Genomic DNA, 20460 nt, shown 5'->3' with positions numbered 1-20460 from the left:
TTACTACCACTAGTGAGAAATTTGATTCCACTAAAATGGTTTAGATACTAATTCAAATGCAGTTAAAACCTACCACTAGTGAGAAATTTGATTCCACTAAGGTGGTTTAGATACTAAATCAAATGCAGTTAAAACTTTTTTTTTTTGTTTTCCTCCCTTTTATCTTAAAATGCATGGTATTGTCTTGCAATTTTGTTTATTGTATCAATAAAATATTTGACTGTGTAAATCCTTGAATTGCATTTTTCTTTTGTAGTTTACACAATGAATGACAGGCTTTTGAACAACTTAGACAAACTTCTACTCGAGTTTGGTAGGTCATTATCGTATATTTTTTAATTCATAATTACTAATGCAGGACATATAGTGATGTTTTCTGCTTTAAACAGTTATTTTAACTTCAAATAAGTTTATAGTATTAAGGCTTTTTTTGTTTGCCTGCATAATACTTTGTTAGCTCTGAGGTTATGGGGAGGGGTACTAGCACCTATTTAATACTAAAATTGGTATTTAGTATTTTGTTAAAATCTTTGTTAATCAGTGTTTGTGCAATTAATGCTGCACAACGTACATTTGTTTCACAGCTCAACTCATACATATTTTTGTATCTATATGAAAAAGTGTTTATTTTCCTCCTAGTTTTCCAGCTAGAACAAACTTCTTATGCCAAAGAACATGTGAAGCAACAGATAAATTGTAAGTAGTGATAAATGATCATTTTATTAGACGTTGCACACACACTGCTCTTGTTTCATTAGCCCTGGTCCATGTGTGTTTCAGGGGCGGAAGCAGACCTAATAATGAAAGCTGTCCCGTGTCCTGCTCTCACCCTACCTCATCTTTTGCCGTCAATACTTGCTCATTCTCCCCAGCAGACTCTGCTTTTGCTTGTGACTTCCAGCTAATGCTGTTCAGCTGTCTCATGGACAGCCAGTTTCATGCTGCGCCATTTCCTGCTCTTACTCTGCAGCTCCTCACAGTCACTGGCAGTCCTTTGATTCAGCTGTGCTTGCTCGATACATCTGCCACTTGCCTCCCTTTCTTTCTTAGTGTTTTTTTGTTCTTTCCAGATTTGGACCTCTGCCTCACTGCTTCTTCTCTCTCTGTTTTCTTATAATAATGAAGGTTCTCTCAGTTGTTACTACCTACTCAAGCCTGGTACTTCTTTTCTACAATCAAGCAGCTGATAATGGTATTTGAAATTCAAAACAGTAAACCCAATGAGAAACTCTTTCTCCACATCAAATTCTTTTTCCCCAGGACTAACAAACAGCATAATATTACGGACTTAGGTCTGGACTGATTTTTTTTTTTTTTTTTTTTTTGCCATGCTACTATGTGATATCACTCATAAGAATGATTGTGGTAAGGAAACTGTTCTTTAGAAAATTTGAGGGTATCTGTGCTCATCACTGGTACTTCATAGGTAGATACTGAAGTTCATAACCTTCAGGAAAAAGACCATCTGTGCTCATCACTGGTACTTCATAGGTAAATACTGAAGTTCATAACCTTCCGGAAAAAGACCAAGAGAGAGTTCTAGTCTTAATTGGTTTTTCTTTTGATGGCAATGTCTCTAATAATCTTAGGTAAATACTGAAGTTCATAACCTTCCGGAAAAAGACCAAGAGAGAGTTCTAGTCTTAATTGGTTTTTCTTTTGATGGCAACGTCTCTAATGACTGATATGTCCAAGCAAGTACTTCTTCATTAAGAAGATTATCAATATTAGACTGAAGCATCTTAAACGTCTGTAACACTAAATCTGGTATATCTAGAATTCTGGTTTAACTCTTCAGTCACATAACTGAAACTTAGAGTTGAGGTTTTTCTTAACATTTGTGCAGCCTTTTATAGTAATGAGCATGGTTTTAGGGAAAATCCAAAATCTGTGTAGTAACATGGCACAGCTATTTGCGTGTTTAATTCAGAGATATCTAGATAAGTGTGAACTCAACACTCATACTTTTAAAAGTTTGGGTTAAATCCTTCAAGAACTTACCCAGAAGCAGTTCTACTGATTTAATTTTGTCTCTGTGTATTACTTGGCAGAAGAACAGTTGTAGCATTCAGCCTCGGACTTTTAGTGGAAGATTCATCAGGCTTTTTGGCTAGAGTCCCTTTCTAACCCATGGAGGGGAAATGCACACTTTTAGGGTGTGATTTGTCCTATCCTGAGGAAAGAGGTTAAAGTGCGTTAGACAAAGTAAGTTTTAAAAAATATCTGCTTGTCTCCACTGAGTGTGGCTGGAGCCGTGGGTGTCTAGTCCTGAAGTAGATGACCGCATTGTAAAGTTGGTTGAAATGGATCCATCCATCCACAAGGTCCTTGCAAAAGCAAAGTGTGAGTAGAACAACTCAGAAGTGCCGTGGGTGTCTAGTCCTGAAGTAGATGACTGCATTGTAAAGTCAGCTGAAATGGATCCATCCATCCACAGGGTCCTTGCAAAAGCAAAGTGTGAGTAGAACGACTCAGAAGTGCTCATCTATAGAAAATAGCAAATGAAATGTTAAGCGTATAGCTGTTTTGTTAATACAGTTATATCTTGGTAAATTTCAAAATGTCATCTGCAGGATACTTCCAAATACACCTGTTTTTTTTTACAGAAATGAAGCGTGTATCAGTTGTCCAATAGTTAGGCTTCATGCTAAGTAAAAGCAAGTTACTGACTTCAGATACTGAAAATATTAAGATACTGAAGATGTTCAGGATAACTCAAGATACTAAAATATATTGAGAATCTTCTGCTTTTCACTGGCTGATGTTTCTCTCTGAGAAGTATTCTTTTCTGGTATAAATACAGGTGGCGTTGAAAGTGAATATATAGCAAGTACTGTGAAACCCAAGCCAGACTTCAGGATGACCTGAAGTTCTAGAGCAGTAATTCAAACAACTCAGGACAGATCTCACATAACTAAGATCCCTTCTTGGAGAAGGGCAGGATGTCTGTGACTAACTTCTGTTTAGGGCCACCAGCTTTGGCATACAGCGCATTAGGGCAGCCGTGATGGCAAGAGATGATTTGGCTCTAAGAAATCTGAGACGTTTTATGAAAAAAAAAAAAGAAATAAATGGCACAGATAAGAAAATGCTCACCTGGTTGTGCTCATTGTATTGCAACATGAGCATACATGTTAGTGCTCACAGCTTTTACTTGTGAAATAGAACACAGATCATGGTCAACAATATGGGTTCTCTACTAACCTGTCTGCTGTTAGAAAAGGCAGAATTAAGAATCTGCGTTAAGAGTCTCTGCAGGTATCACAGTGCTTGAGGATTTGACATTATAGTGCATGTTTTTCATTAACCTCTGTCTCCTGTATTAATTTATCATACATTACACATTCCCACCTTGCGTAAATTCCGTTTTAATTTTAATTTCTCTGTTTCTAGTAATAACTTGCTTCTATGCCTTTAGTGATGTTTTTATTTTTCCCTTCTTGTAGTCAGCTTTCCCGTTCAAAATATGTGTTTCTGTACTTCTGTAAAAGAAAACAAATATTGAAAAACACCTTTATCTCAAGCAACTTTTGTACTCCAATTAGTCTCCCCACTTGCAAGCATTACTGAGGCAGAGTGGTTTACACTCTTGTTTTCCCTGTTTACTACTTCTGGTATCTGCAGACACTGTGGAATACAAAAAAAAGAAGGGTCAGCTTTAACTGTTAAGAGTGCTTTGATTTCTACCACTAATAGTTACTTCAGCTTATGGGGTGCAGAAGCAGCACAAATGATTGTTTTTCTTCCAAAGTCAATCTCACAATATATGAAGATAATGTAGGTACTCACCACGCAGCTGAAACTCCCTAGATTTTTGACTCATTTGTTGTTGCTTTGCTTAATTGCAGGCTGTCCACTCATCTGGCACTATTGAGATTAAGTGTTTTGAAGACATTTTGAATTATTCTAAATGTAGACTTTTTATTTCATGGATATGTTGAAAATACATATGCTTACTTTTTATTTTTAATTTCAGTGTATACTGTAAAAATCACAGAAAAAAAGAATGAAATTGCTAGGTTGGAGGAAAATATAAAGAACTGCAGTGATGCAATTGCTGATTTGCACAAGCAAAACAAGAGTAGTAAGGAGAGCTGTAATGTGTAAGTATAATATAGCCCGAACTTTGGAGTTACAGATGGCATTAAGAAAATCAGTGAGGAAGTAGTGTAAAAACATGTATTTGTGTGTTCAGACAGGAGTGTTGTTAAAGAAAACTTTAGTGTTCTTTTTTTTTTTTTTTTGAGCTGCAAATCGTCAGGTACAAAAATTGCAGTATTATCCACCCCCTGAAAAAGCAGATTACAGAAAAAAAGACCACATTTAAGTTTGGTTTAGTTTTTCATTAGAATAGAATAATAGAAACATAATTTTTCTGTATTTGGATGGATGTGAGTTCTGTCAAATTTGAACAGTATTAGGAATTTAATTTAAGTTTGGTTTAGTTTTTCATTAGAATAGAATAATAGAAACATAATTTTTCTGTATTTGGATGGATGTGAGTTCTGTCAAATTTGAACAGTATTAGGAATTTAAAAAAAAATTAACTTTTTTAAACTTAAAAAATTTAATAACTATCAGTGAAGTTCTGTCAAATTTGAACAGTATTAGGAATCCTGCTTTAGGAATTTAAATTTTTTAAACTTAAAAAATTTAATAACTATCAGTGATAGTAAGGCTCCATTATGTTCTTCTTTGTTTAATTCTGAATTTGGCTTCCTGAAATTGAAGCATATTTATACTCTTTGCTCACATGTTTTGCATTACTTTTTATTTTGTACATATTCTCTCCTAAGATGTGTCATAACTGCTTCTGCATACAGATACGTGTGTACTTCTACTGGCGCATTTTGGTATAATTTTTACTACAGAATTGCTCTTCTAGGTGCGCTGTTTTGATGAAGGCAATAGGTTGCAGTTCACAGTTTTCTTCACAGAAATTTTTCTTTCAGACTGCTAGTGGAAGTTTTAAAAGCAGGTCACTTTTGAGTCTTAGTAATTGGAAGTTTCTCAAGCAAGAATTTTGCAACAAGGAGTTTTTTCTTACTGACATGGAATGTCTAATTTTTAAAAATTAAAATCTCAGGTGTTTGCAAGGGTAGCTAGAAAGGCACATCTGTATTTGACGATACAGAGATTTTGGCCCGGATATAATCTTGTCTTTCCATTGCAGTGTTCATCTCTCCACAGTCTGTCTAGTTTCTTGGCAGCTGAAGTGATGAATTGTTAGCAAATTCTGTTTTGTTTTCTTGCAATTCCATACTTAAAAAATAAGTACTTGAACAAAACATCTGTAATATATATTTGAAGTTTTATTTTAGGATGTAAATGGAGAATGTGGGTGTTTCTAAGAATAAAAAGAGAAGTAAAGATAGTGTCAGGCTATTTTGAACTCTCTGAAAACAGAAGAATGCAATCATTAGTGAATGAAGTGGGTATACTGACGAGCTGTTTGAATCAATTGCCATGTCATACTGATCTGTAGCTTTATCGTAACAAGAGTTAGGAAAGGATTTGACCTTGACAAGAAAATTCCAATTTTCCTTTACATTAAATTCTTGCCTCCAATGAAGTATAAAGTGAGCACTTTTATAAGTTTCTGAAACCATCGTGCTACTTCCTTAAATATCTTTAGAAGTTGCAAATCTGTTTGCAAATCACAAACTGTTAGGTGATGCAAATAAAGAAATAAAAAATTAAGAGTCAAAATAAGGATCTGATCTAAATTTTAATCATTGAATTCAATGGGATTTGGCTCGGGGCCTACAAAGAATAATTAATGGCATTAGTGTAGAGGGACTGAAAATGAGAAGTGACTCATGAATGAATACATGTATTCATAGGAGGACAATACTTGCAGAAAAGTAGAGACTTTGTGTCTTAAATTATTGAAAATGTCATTTAATGACATACTGAAAACTGCAATAAACAAGCCCTAGGTATAAGATGAGACAATTAGAGTACTTATGTAGTAGAATAATCTTAAACTTCTAAAATTTGTTCTAGTTGATACTCTGTATTTACTGGCCGTGATTCTAATGTTGGTTTTGTAAATTCAAATATGGTTTTGGAGTCATGATCACCCTCATTGTTGACTAATTGCCGTTAATGCTCAATGGACCTCTCAAAGAAACATCTTTTTATCTGGATTACCAGATGTTGTAAGTATATTGAAGCAAGTTTGAAGTCTCTGAACAAAATATGGGATTCTTATATTCAACAAGTCTACAGAAAATATGATATGTGAGATGGATCTATTGGTATACTGTTGTTTTCTAGAGAAATCCATATTGGTCTATGTAACAAAGAACTGAAGGCACAAAATGACCAAAACCAAATGTATATTTTTAGGCCAGTGATTACATTTTCCTAATATTTAGTTTCTTGAATGATTCAAACCAGAAATGTTGATCCCAGAACAATAAGAAGTGGTGAAATACTTCTGATGGAACCTATTCCAATTGTATTGCTTCTCTTCTGTTTTTTAAATTGATGTTCAAGGAAGGTGAGGTTTCATGGAAATAAAATAAAACAGCCAGATGAACTCAGAATGTTGCTAATTTGGAAAATAAATTGTTGTCTTGTCCCACCAACCAAACTGCAGGATATTTTTATTGCGTTCAGATTAGTGTGGATAAAGATTTTTTTTATACCCTACCTGATGAAAAGAAGGACAAATAAACGTGATGGCTGCCAAGAACCTCTCAGAAACAGTGATGCATTTAGCAAACTAAGAGCTGAGCTGCTTGGATCCTGTTTACCTTGTTGTGTTTACTTGTACTGTGTGTTTTTTGCATGTCCGCAGAATAGATGTGAACACGAAGTGTAACCCACAGCATGGCTTCTACTTTGATAAGTAAAAGCTCTGTCACTTTTTTCATTACTTCCCCCCCCCCCTCCCCCCCAAAGAAAGGCATGGAATTTTCCGAGTAGATCACAGCGTTTGTGTGCCACTACATTTTTATATAAGTATGTTGGTTTCTATGTTTTTAAAAATCTGTCCCTTTAAAAATTCAGCTTTCTGTTGAATATGCAGTAGATACGGTGAAACAGCATTTTGTAATTACATTTTTAATCATGAGTGGTGTCAAACAGTTTGTGCCAATAGTGCTAAATTTCCTGAATGGATGCTGCAATTTCCCATTCAGCTTTTTTGTTGACAAACTTTGCTGCTGTTATAAACGTTGATTATACGTTGTGTTGTCTCACCACCTGGAGTACATTATTTTTTGTTCAAGGTTATTGGACTTCAGAAATTAATTGTAAGGTCTTTGTTCTTTATTCATTTCCTTGATGGAACTTGCGTTAAGTTAGTTGTTACTGAAGCTTTGGAGCGATGCATGCTCGCATCCAAAAATGCCTTTTACTTACCCTCCCCATGAATACGCAGTGCAAAGGGAACCAGAGATCCTCAGTTGCTCTCCCCTGTCCAGTCAGGAGTTATTTGTTCAGTTGCAACCTTGTTCTCTGTTGCCGTTTCTTCACCCCTCCTTGTTGATGTAACTCTTTAAGGGTAACTGTATCTCTGCTGTTCCAGATTCAATTAGTCTCTTCAGTCCTTAGGGATTTTTCTTTCTTCAGAGCATCTATATATGTGTTCCTAAAATGGGGAGTGTGTGTTTATCTCCTAGCACAGGTAGTTCCACTCAGACAAACTTCCTTGTAGGTGCTTGTGTTGCCTCAGGGTAGGTTGTATTCTGGGCAAAAGCTGAATTTATAGATTACTAAGCCCTGACTTGAGATATTTTTTCTATAGAAGGTTCTCTTGCGGGGAGCACGTGATTTTTTTTTTTTCATCAGAAATAGGATCTCTGCCCTGCTCTAGCCTGGTCTGTAGGCCAGACCATCATCAGCCATCATCTGATCCTCAGCTCCCAGCATCCCAGAAGTTGCCTGCTGACAACCTGTCGTTACAGAGGTCATTCTATCTGAATGAGCAGTGTTTGTAGGTAGCACATATGCCTGTGTAGCTCCGTAGACAAGATATTCTTCTGCTTTTTCCCTCACCTCACAATACTTTGATGTCTGTTTGGAGGCTCCATTAATTTATTTCTTACCATCTTTAACTGAGCAACATCTTGGCCATCTGTTCAGTTAGAACTTTCTGTGAAAATGTCTTTTCTGATAGCTGTTGCCTCAGCTGGGAGGGTAGGAGACATCTAGGCCTGGATATTCATGTTCCTTACACCATCTTTTTTTCAGGCAGGATGCTTTCTATTTAAAGACCCGTTATGTGCCTCTCCTGAAGACCACATCTGAATTTCACTTGAATCAGAAAGTTTATCTGCCTGTTTTTGTGGAGTTCCCACGTACAAGGAAGAGGCATCTCTAATACCTGGATGTTGAGAAAGTGCTATTAGCTCATTAGTCCTAAGTCCTTCATGCATTCCCTGAGGTTGCTCTGCTTTCAGTACGATCTACAGCATCCTGCTGCAAGAAAATCACTTTGGTGGGCTGCATCATAGCTCCTACCTGATAGGACGCTCCTGAAATGAAGAATAAAAAATGAATTAATTGTGTTTCAGGGCTGTAGGGGAGGCACGTGAGAGGAGATCCAGGCTAAGCATTACAGAATGTGGATCCATCAGTTTACTCTAGAGGAATCTAGTTATGAGCTGAGTACGAGCCACCCAGCACCTCTTGTTTGGAGAAGGTTTCTGGAATGGGTGCATTTAACAATGTAGATATACTATATAGCCAGGTATCAACTCTGCGAAATATGAAAATATATGTGGATGATGACTTAGACGTGGAAAACGATGTTACTTGACAACAACTGGAGTTCAGTTCTTGTCTGCCATTAATTTATTATTTAAGAGGTGGTGTGTGGACCTGTGACTCCAAACGACCAGGTCAGTGCTCCCAGTGTCTGGGCTATTGTACGGAAAGACAGCATCCCTTTCTGGCTGTTTTCTGAGCAGAACTTGCTTAGTACATGGAGAAAATTCTGAGTTTGTGACTGCTATACACATTTAGATATGAGGTAGGTGCTGACGGTGGTGGTGAGAATGAACTGTGTGCATCTCCAACGAGAAGATCTTACATATCTAAAGGGTTTACTGATGGTGTTGTAAATGTACCTAAAATGTGGATTTAGATACCTAACTGCTTAGTATTAAGCTCTAAAAATTTGTGAAGCTCACATCATTTATTCCTTAAAAAGTGCTTTATAATGTTTTCTAATCCTATATATTCTTGGATTTTCAGCTTTTAAATTTTAAGAAAATAGAAGTATGCATGTGAGAGCTTTCTGTACTAAACCCATTTATGTTTCACTTTCATAACATCAAGTAAATTATTTGTTCTTGTAAGCTAAAGTAACCTGATATTTTCATTTCTGAATGGCTTTTTATTAGGAAGACCACTTATATGCTTTCTTTTTTTTTGGGCTTTCTCCACAGCTGGAAGCCCACTTATGTAATTCTTAGCAAGCATGAAGAATATTTGAAAAATGAACTTGAAGCTTTACAAGAATCTACAGAAAATGAGAGGTATCTATGAACATGTGAGATGAGGTTTCTAGCAGTAGTACTATTAATCTGTCTAAACTGATCAGAAAAGATAGTGCAGTCTGTGTCGAAGAGTTGTTATAAACTGTTCAGGATAATATAAGTGACTGAGTAATTAAAAGAATTTTCAGTTTAAATTATTATGAGGTCATACCTTGTTTTGTAGTTAAATAGGATAAAATATGGCTTCTTCAAATTTAATTGCTTCCCAGATACCTATTATGCTTTTTCAGAACATGGTTTAATTGCCTACATTTCAAGAAAACACTAGAAATAAAGGCAATTAATATTTCAGCTTCAGCAGAAATATGAAATATCATAACATATTTACAGGAGGATACATAATGTTTATTAATGATTTTTTTTTTGCCATTATTATGACATGTCTCCATGTATACTGTGATTTCAGTAGTTTCAGATATTCAGGTTTGGGAAGGCTTTTTCTGAAAAAACACAGGTCTTATGTTTTTGTTCAGAAGCGTCATTTAGCTAAATCTAAGCCTTTAAATTCATATATGGACTAAGTAAGATAAGAATTAGAAGCATCCAGATAATCTTACGCTTTCCTTTATTTGTGAATATGAATTGCATGTGATTATTAGAATATACAAATCAGGTTTTTGTATACTGCTATATATTCTTCAAAATAACTACAAAGCATGTAAATTTGAAATATAGGATGAGTGGCTCAGGAAAGCCTGGTCTCAAGCCATTTTAAGACCAGCTGTGGCTAAGATTCTATTAATTGCAAGTTCAGTTTTGTTCAGTAAGTGGCATTTCAGTTAATTCATCTTCATTAATTAGATTCTGGGGTTTAAAGAAATTATTAGTTATGCAATGTAGCTCCCTGTATTCAATGGAAATAAGAACAGTCCCTGAAGATTTTCAGTGAAATGTTAAATATTTGGTGTTCCAAGTTAACCCTCTGTAGTTCTGTTTTGCATTCAGGTGAAATTGATCTTCATTTTAGAGAGGTTGCTCACCTTTTCACCTTTACTGATCATCTTGTGAAGGGCAAGAGGTTGGTTAGCCCTATGGGGAAAAAATCACAGCAGACCCATATAGATATCTAAATACCAATTTAGAGGTGTAACTTCAGGTAATTTAAAATGTCAGCTTTGATTCTTTTCTAGGTGTTCTTTTTGCCAGTTGTCCAAGACAGCAAAAATAGCATGCCTGATAGCCTTTAATTAACTCAGTTAGTAGCTTATCTGTCTTCCTGTTCAGACCTCTATACTTGGTGAAAAACAAGGCTAAATTTGCTTTCTATGAGTCTATGATTAAGCCATTTTGGCTTTCACTAATTTGAGCTGACAAGCCAAAGGAGCATTACTTTTAAATTGCTTCTTTAGATAACTAGTTTCAATTCCAACATGAAAGTGTTTGATCTGTTTTCCCGAACTTAATTATAAGACATCATGACTACAAATCATAAAATAAATTTAATTAACATATTTTACAAAAGTGGTCCTTCAAATATAGTCCTTCTATACCAAAGCATTTGATGAGATGTTCAAATCTGCAACATAAGCATTCATCAATCTCTAAATATTTAAATTAGGAAGAAAAATTCAGACATTTATAACTTTATATGCTAAATGTGCTTTTTAGCCTGGCATTTGGGGGCACTGAGGACATACTGCTTTAGATGGGAAGATGTTTTAAAAAGATGGGCAGATCAGTTTTCATTTAATTAGGCACTTATTATGGAGGTTTTAAAAACATTCCACATTTTTTCATTGTTACTGCTTTCAAGAACATACAAGAACACCTATATGAGCTGGAAGTTCATCCTGAAATAAGTGATATGAAGAAGGAAGGAGAAATAAATAGCTAACCACATAATTTGCAGGGGTTTTGTGGGTGTCCTTTTCCCATTGTCGTCAGATTAAAACTTTGTCTCATTACTGTGAACAGTGCTGAATTCTAAATAGCCTGTTTAGCTGCATGAACTGGAGGATGTGCATTACTTAGGAAAAATATTAAAAACAGTGACAGTTTCTCAAGACTACTGCACTATACTACACTATACTGTACTATACATAGCCACAAATTTTAATTTGTGGAAAATATGTTTTGGGAAAAGAACATAAAGTTTGAGGATTATTTTCAGAAGCTTGAAATGCATCTGCGACAACAAATTATTTTACATATTTCTATTTTTATATTTTTACTTATATTTTATTAGTAATTCATTCTTATTTGTATATCAGCAAATTTCTTTGTTGCTCGGTCATTGTTTGTAGCATCTATTAAATTAAATTGAACTGAATATTTTCCATCTTTCATACCTGGGAAATTTTGTACGGTATACGCAAATATTCCGTAAATCAAGAAAATTAGGTTTCCGATACCATCCATGTAGAAAAACAAATAGATTGATGTAATTTTCTACACAAAATTTGGGAACTGTCAGTTCCTTGGTTTGACAGTGTTGATCTACGACTTCTTTTCCCTGAACAGATGTAGTGAACTTCAGTCAATTTATCAGAAACTAATGCCTGGAGTGTAGCTTTATTTGAAAATTAAGATCTTACTTTTTTTTTTTTTTTTGCCTGTGACTTTCATTTTCCTTTTGTAAGAGCAGAAGCTTCTTCTGTCAAATTTGGACACAAAGTTTTCTCTGTGCCATTGCCTGGACTAGTCAGTGGGCAGCCAGGAGTGTCTGCCTTTCATCATGCTGCATGTAAATGATTAATAGCAGTTTGAGATAAAACATGTTCTTTAAAGAGGAACACTGTATGCTTTGCAATCAGTGAGAGCTGTTCCTCAGTGTAGGCTTTATTCATGGTGCAGGTAAACAGGTGGCCTTTAGTTGCTGTTATGCACCATAACTAGTTTCATAAAGGAATTTCTGGCTAATCTACAGGTATATACTAATAACTTAATTTTTTAAATTTGCCTTTCTCTGTTGTTCACGTAACTTTTTCTTAGAGGATGACATTTCCTTCACCTTCTGTGATTTTGTATTGGCACATTCTGACATCAAGCAACTTTGCGTAATATTTCTTTCTCAGTTAAACGACTGGTCTGTGTTAACAATATGTGCTGGATGTCTGTACCTGTGACATCTCTTTATAGACGTGTGCCATCTGCATAAATGCTCACGATCAAATTTACGTATTTTGCATATACCTAAGCTTATCTTTTTTCAGGAATAAGGGGCATAGAATATCAGCATTTGAAAAAAAACAACATCAATGAGATAGTTGAATATTTGCAATCTATCCTCCTGTAAACTCCTTGCCTGAGTGAGAAAACATTACATTGGTCAATTTTCAGCTTTATGTGATGAATTACTCCTATTACTTGTTACGGTATTTGTTTGTTTTTATAGTGTGTTTTTTTAAAAAACGGGTTTAAAGTTTTTTAAATGCCATGAGCATTAATTGACGCTGCCTGCTTTAATAATTTGTAGCTACGTATTCACATGACATCAGTGAACTGCTATTAGCCTAACATGAATTTAGATGGCAGTACTACAGGGAGCGGAGCAGTCTGGCTCTTTGCCAGTTAAACGTTTAAGTGTTTGCTTAACCTTAAGCATGAATAGTCCTATTGTTTTAGTGTGACTAATGGGTGTGTTTAAGGCTTTCTGGAGTCAGACACAGATTACTCAGCATCTCCTTGGAGGCGGCTCTTAGTCCAGTGATGCATCAGGCTGCTCTAAATATGGAATGCTGGGCCAGATTCTCTTTTACTGTAAGTTTGATACAGCTCTGGGGAAACCGAACAGAGAATTTGGCTTCCAGTCAGTTTTCACGATAATTACACGGGGCCAAAAAATTTGTCATCTGCCAGGCTGCTTTTCAGTATGGTGTGATCTACATTGCTTTCGGAACAATGAAGTTTGACTGGTTTTTACGTCATGAGTGTATTCTTTGTTATATACAGCATGGTCTTTCTTTTAAAGAAAATTGAAATTAATAATAGAGCCAAATAGTGGTATATTAAATATAATCTGTCTTTTTTCCAGCAAGTCTAATTGAGCTGATGTCATAAATTAGTATTTTTTTCCCTTATAAACAATGGCTTCATGTAAAAAACCGTTAAATTACTGTTTTGGTTTTTTTTTAGGAAAATGTATCAGGATTACATAACCCAGTATAAAGAGATTTTGAAGGAACACCGTGAAAAATATGCAGAAACTGCTCTTGCACAGGAGTATTACAAAAAAAAGAAAGAATTTGAAGAAATCCAAACCAGACTTTTGAAACGGTGTGAAAAATACAAATGGAAAGAAGATGCTTGCTTGGATGTTATGGGTATTCCTATTATCAATGCTTTCACAGTAGAGCCTATGGGTAGTGTACTGCACATTCAAAGTGATGTACAGAAGTCCTCTGATTTTCTACAATTTCTCTTAAGCTAATAAAAATACCTTCTTTTTGTAACGCCATTTTTAGGAAAAAAATCTGTAGCTAACTGAGATTTTAAAGAAGAATTTAGAGTATATGTACTAATATTCCCTTCTCCAAGCCATGAATGTAACAGGGAGAGATTTGCCATTGGGATTTTTGGGGTAAAGAAGTCCTAAAATGACTTTAGAACTACCCTTTCAAAAGTGTAAATTTATTTTTCATATCTTTGTAAGTGCTGTTTTGAGTGGCATTACACTCTATTATACTATTTCTGTTATGTGTACTAAGTAAAGGTAAGTGCTGCTGATCTATTAATTTATCTTGTATTTGTAAGGAAAATCAGATTTGTGAATTAATGATCTGAAATTAAATTTTATTTCCGCAGAGCCTGTTCCTTTTAAATCCCTAAATGATTGGGCTATACAGATGTATCCTTGATTTGTAGTATTTATGCAGCTGACAGGGAAGAAAATTTTTATTTACCTTTCACAACTTTATATTAGAAAGTATAGTAATTATTTATATATTTCATAGAATCATAGAATGGTTTGGGCTGGAAGGAACCTTAAAGATCATCTAGTACCAACCCCTCTGCCACGGGCAGGGACACCTCCCACTAGAGCAGGTGTTTAGAGTGGCAGCATTAGGATTCCTTTGTGAGAAAATGGAAGGTCAAATAATACTCTTCAGTTTAAATTTATGGGAGCATTTTGAGGAAAGAAAAAAAAAAAATCACTTAATGACATACCTTTCATAATGCTTAATTAAGGGGGAAAAGCTGATTTGAAGATTTGTCAAGGAAATGCAGATTTGACAGAGCTTTCTGCACATCTCGCATCTGCACTTATGGCATAGAGGGGTCAGGGATCTGATGGTATCCCTTGGTTAAAAAATGTAACGCTGTAATCTATATTCCATAACATGAAAGTGCTTCTTCGAGGCAAAAAACACAGGAAATGTTAAAGCTTGCTGCAGTTGCTATGCAAGAGTCCATTGAACTAGAAAAAGAAGCAGATGAATTAGAAATGAAAATAATTTACTTAAAAAAGGTAAATGTATTTTAATTTTATTTTATATATGTAGTTATATCTACCACCATTATATTTTCTGAAACCTAGAAAAAGTAGTGTGTTTTCAGACACATGGGCCAACAGGATGATTGCAGTATTAGCAATTATGTTTCTATAGCATCAGGTATGTTTCCTTAAAAATGAGGGGTCCATTAATGTAAAGGCTCTTAAAGCTTGCTTTCTGTTGACCTCAGTTTACACCATAATTTCTGTCAAGACAGTGTGTCACGTGCTATTTCAAGAGGGCCAGAGAATACACTTCAAAATATAGCAGGGCCATTCCTTAGTGAGCCCCAGGGCTTGAGTATCTAGATTTCACAGATCCTGCTGGTTTTTAAGGCTTTGTTAATATGATTGTGTTTAACTAAATACGCTTTACAATACAAACAATGTAAATTCCTCCTCCCCCTCCAGTATAAAATGTGTGGGTAAATAATACTCAGATGTAAACCTGCAGATTTTAGACAAGAGATCAGTACAGTTCCACTGACTAGAAAAAGCACTGATTCCAAAGGGATGGTCTTCCAAAAAATTACTTTGTCAGGACATTTTGACCCTGTCCTCTGCTAGGTGGTAAAAGGTCTCTCCTAAGCCTCAGAAGCCCCATAGGTCAATCTTGTAAAGAGTTTGGTAAGTTTTTATAGTGTGGCATCTGGACACTTTTACCTCTCTGGACCAGATGATCAGGGACTCCGTTTACCCCTGTCAGCCGTGCCTGCTTCGGCTGATAGAAGCATATTGTGCACAGGTGGTGTGTTCTGTTTATATTTTGTGATACTGTTTGACACTCAGAGCTGCAGACTAAAGTTCCTAACGTGGGTATGTGCTGTATAAACATACAGTACAAAGGAATGTGGTGAATTTATTTTTAAGTATGAATGAGACCATGTAAGGAGCATCTTGTTCTGAATAGATGTGTAGAGTCTGTGCTCAAAAACTTCTGTGTTTATTCCAGTAGTTACAGTTGGTCCAACAGAAAATATTGCCTCTCTTTAACAGTGTTCTGATTATTTCTGCAGACCCTCTTGGCTACAAAAACTCTACTACTGTGCACTGATTCATCAGATTTAGAAAGCATTTGCAGCATGTAACTATAACTTTTCAAACTTTCTCGATTTGTATTTGTTCTTTATCTTTTAAGACATTTGAAGAGACTACAGAAGATCAAAATAATTCCAAAATGATTGAAGGGAAAAATCAGAAAAGTCTAGAGAAGCCAAAGGACTTTAAAGAAAGGTACACTTAAAAATGCTTTCTTTCCCTTGCTTTCATACAGAGTACTATCTTACCGTTTACACAAAGGCTGACACAAAACACAAATTGTTGCTGAATAATGACTGGCAAGCTTCTCTAACTCTGGTCATGTGATTTAATTATGTCGTTTTAAAAGTTTTATATTTCTTGGGGTTAAGATACTGGCAAATTTTGATTCTTGGAAGCTAAATGTATCTGGAAACATACTATTCAAAAGTATTTTGTAGAAACCTTTGCTCCTCACAGCTGCTGTTGATAGACGGACGTGAACAGTTTTACGAGTTTTGAACACAACTACAGTGACTGTGCAGTCAGAGATAAAATACATTAACTCTACTAAATGCATATCTGGGGGAAAAAAGAGTCAGGGTTTCACATGAACCTTTGCTCCTCACAGCTGCTGTTGATAGACGGACGTGAAGAGTTTTACGAGTTTTGAATACAACTACAGTGACTGTGCAGTCAGAGATAAAATACATTAACTCTACTAAATGCATATCTGGGGAAAAAAGAGTCAGGGTTTCATTTGCCTTCAGCTCTGAACTACTTAAGAAATTTAACTATTAACTTAGTTCTTAAAAACAAACATGAGTGAAAGTTTCGTAGACAGGATTAATGGCTTAGTAAATTAATCAGTGGTCATTTACAACTGGGACTCACTTTAATATAAGATCAATTACAATGACTGAAAATCACCATCAGGACTATCTTGCACTTACCTGGAGTCCTTCTGAATGCAGAAATATCACCCTTAGAGCTGATGCTTTTAAACCAAAATCCATTTTAAAATGGTCCAAAAGACTTTGTCCAAGTGATTTTACAATAGGGTGTTCTTGAAAAAGAAGCTTTTTAGGGCTTTAAATAGGGATTTAGTGGACTATATCTATAGAAATGTGTCATCTATGATTTTAGTCATCCCTAGGAGCCTTTCCACAGGCGCATTTTAAGTCTTTAATATCTTCTTACAGACCTATGAATTATACGGATGAATAACTTTTTGTGGCTTAAGCCTTTACATGCATTCTACCTTCTTATATTAGCTTCTTGTAATTGGCAAGACCTCAGAAATATAGGAAAGCAAGAAATCCACCTTAGTTTTAAGACTAGGTAAAAAAAAGATGGGAGGCACTCCCTTTGACTTCTCAAAAAACCCATGTATGTTCAGTCTGCAGAAAGCAAAAAGGCAGAGATCTGTGCTCTGCACGTGGAAGTGTAAGAAGCACTCAGTCAGAGGCTCCTCATGGAAAAGAATTCACAGAGTGCATTGCTAGACCTGCCATGACTCCATGTCATGGAATCTTAAGGTCTTTGTACTTTCACCTGAAGTTGTGCCTCAATTGCATATAAATAGATCATTCTGGTGCTCTTTACTGAAGCGATAATTCCATGGCTTGCATCATGGTTATAAGATGTTGCAAACATTTTACGCAATCCTAACTCACATTGCCATTTAACCTCCACATATACATTTACATGATACAGCATATGGTACCAGACCATGACCTGGTTATTAATTAATACGTTTTTCCTAGAGTAAATTTTAAAGCTTAATTATGTCAAAGATAACCATAGCATGAAGGCTTGTAGAAAATGGTATAAAAATTGTTTTCAGAAATCCCCATTTGGCATTGGTATATTAAAAAAAGGTCTTCACTAGAAAGCATAGAAGTGTCTGATTAAGTAACTACCGATGTTAAAAATGGTCATATTATGAATATGTGATTATAAACACCATGAAAAAACAGACAGAAAAGGTGCTAACATAATGAGTCATACGAATTAAAACCTTGGCAGACTCAAGGCAAAGTACAAAAATATAAGAGTAGAATATGGGTACCAAAGGCAGTAGTCTTGTGAGGTGTTCTGCAGTCGCTATGAGGTTGCTACCAAGCAAAGAGAACTTTGTGAAGAAAAGGAGATATCTTAATCTTCTGCCACAAAAGAAGAGGAAGAATAATAAAAAATAGCAGTTGTACTGATGAACTAATGCAGACCAGCATGAAACCAGCAGCATCAAGGGAAAGAACTGAACAGAGCCATGAAAGCACTGAGCAGAGCAATGTACAAATTAATACTCATTAAATGCTTTAGAGGGCTAGAAGACAGAAAGCCAACTTTGAAGTTAATAAATAGGTGCTGATATATATGTTCTCCTTTGGGCAGAAAGATGTCAGGGTAACTGTTCTTTTAAAAGGCTTCAAACATTTTAGTTTGAATCACTTACTGCTGGACAGCTAGTCATTGATGAGGCTGACAGCAAAACACAGATTCCTCATCTTATTCCAGCTGTTTTCTCTGATTAGTGGGCTTTCATAGTTCAACAGACAAGTATCGTAGTTAAAATTTCCAGATCAAGAGTTCTAATTAATCACCGAATAGGACTTGACTATTTTGAAGCTCTGGTCTTGATTTTTCCATAGAGATTATTACATAAGGAGGCTGACATCTTGAACTGTGCTTTGGCTTATATCATGTTCATTCTCTCTGCTTTTGTAAAATGATTGTGAGAGCAAACAGAATTTGGGTAATTTATTTTCTTTATTTTTTAAAATGTGATTATCTATTAATTCCACCTCTAAATAGCTAAAATATCTTATATTCCAAGTGAGAGATTTTTGCTAAAACTTCTTGTAAAGGATATTCCATGGAGGATTATTGCAGATCTTTTGGTATCTTTGCATTACAAGTGATTAGCTTTTACTGATCAAGGGAACAAACTTTGTAATACAGTTCTTGGAAAAATACTTATAAAGCTGGTTTTGGACTTCTAACTGTAAATATATATGAAGAGTCAGCTGTGTGCTGACCACAGCCTCATAGGCAGTTAGTAGTTACTAGTCATTATGGCAGTTAGTTATTAAATAAGTCCTGCTTCCAAAAGGACTTATTGGCATCTGCCTGATGAGGAATGCTGACCGTGGCTTCAGTAGAGATCCCTGGTAAATACCACAGTAGCAAGTGTGATTCTTCATATGCAATTAAATACGCTTGATTCCTGTAGTGAAGATAAGATCATATTAATCTTTGGGCTTCAATATGCTACAGAGAAGAAGCTACTGCTAAGGAGATGGGATTTTATTTTGCCTTAAGAATATCTATTTTTTTCTTTGCACTTCAGTTAAAAAAAAAGTTATCTATTTTGCCGTATGGATCAAGATAAAGATTTTTTTATCTACTCAGATGTCTACTAACAATGAAATAGAGAAAAGAAGAGAAATGATCTTTCTTGTTACAGCAATTTGGAGTATTTTCAGCTTCAATATGCAGTTTGATTTTGTCAGAGAAGTTGCGCGTGTTGGTTTTTTTTCAATAGAGTTTGTGGGGAGGGAAGGGAGCAGGTGTATTGCATATGCATAAAGTTTAATTGCAAGTTCTTTTGGGAGGTTTTGTTACTTAAAAAATACCTAACTTCAGAGCTTTTGAGTCCTGTTTGTAACTCTGCCACTGATATATTCTTCTGAATAGATACGCCCAGTAAAAGAATATGGAGAGTGAAATTTTAGAAATACGGAGTTGTCTGATAGGCTTTACAGAAGCACATGGAAACTGACTCCAGAAACTTTTAAACAAGTTCTGTAAAAACAAAATGCTTTATGGCAATCTAACTCATGACCTCAGCAGCAGCAACCTTGTTCAATTCATTTTTGAACAATGATTGTGGTGAAGTGGCCAAATAAGCCATTTTAATCAAAGTGAAACAGTTTTAGGCAGGGTTCTGTGCTTAGCTCTGTTTTCACTTCTCCTTGTTTTTGCACTTTCTGCATCTGAATTTAAAGATACGCCAGCCATACACACATATTATTTCCTGTAGTACTCATTCTTGACACAGGTAATATCTATAATTACTGTCACTGAAAGAAATGCAGATTCTTTTTAATCTTTTATTATTCTTGAGTTTTTGATTGATGTATTACGGAGTCATGGAATTGTCAGAGTTGGAAGGGACCTCTAGAGATCCTCCAGTCCAACTCCCCTGCCAAAGCAGGGCTGCCCAGAGCACATCACTCAGGAGCATCCAGGCGGGGCTTGAAGATCTCCAGAGAAGGGGACTCCACACCCTCCCTAGGCAGCCTCTGCCAGGGCTCTGCCACCCTCACCCCAAAGAAGTTCTTCCTCACATTGGAGTGGAACTTCCCATGGCCCAGCTTGTGCCCGTTGCCCCTCGTCCTGTCACTGGGAACCACTGAAAAGAGCCCGGCTCCAGCCTCCTTCAACCCACCCTTTAGATACTTGGAAGCATTACTAAGGTCTCCCCTCAGCCTTCTC

At 35.8% G+C, this 20460-nt stretch overlaps 1 protein-coding gene across 1 annotated transcript in view; it reads left to right on the top strand.

Annotated features, from left to right (window-relative positions):
• The first annotated feature begins 256 nt into the window (after positions 1-256).
• LOC106902792 (chromosome unknown open reading frame, human C14orf39) overlaps positions 257-20460 on the top strand; it is a 32354-nt gene continuing 12150 nt past the window's right edge. Inside the window, exons 1-8 of the mRNA XM_014966578.1 lie at positions 257-313; positions 640-696; positions 3977-4103; positions 9402-9491; positions 13587-13774; positions 14256-14298; positions 14799-14919; positions 16082-16176. Of these exons, the coding sequence (XP_014822064.1) occupies positions 265-313; positions 640-696; positions 3977-4103; positions 9402-9491; positions 13587-13774; positions 14256-14298; positions 14799-14919; positions 16082-16176 (770 nt within the window). The 5' untranslated portion in view covers positions 257-264. The remainder of the gene's footprint in view (positions 314-639; positions 697-3976; positions 4104-9401; positions 9492-13586; positions 13775-14255; positions 14299-14798; positions 14920-16081; positions 16177-20460) is intronic.

Source organism: Calidris pugnax, unplaced genomic scaffold (genome assembly GCF_001431845.1).
Source record: "Calidris pugnax isolate Ruff unplaced genomic scaffold, ASM143184v1 scaffold74, whole genome shotgun sequence".
Classification (NCBI taxonomy): Eukaryota; Metazoa; Chordata; class Aves; order Charadriiformes; family Scolopacidae; genus Calidris; species Calidris pugnax.
This window is presented reverse-complemented; position numbering and strand designations above follow the sequence as displayed.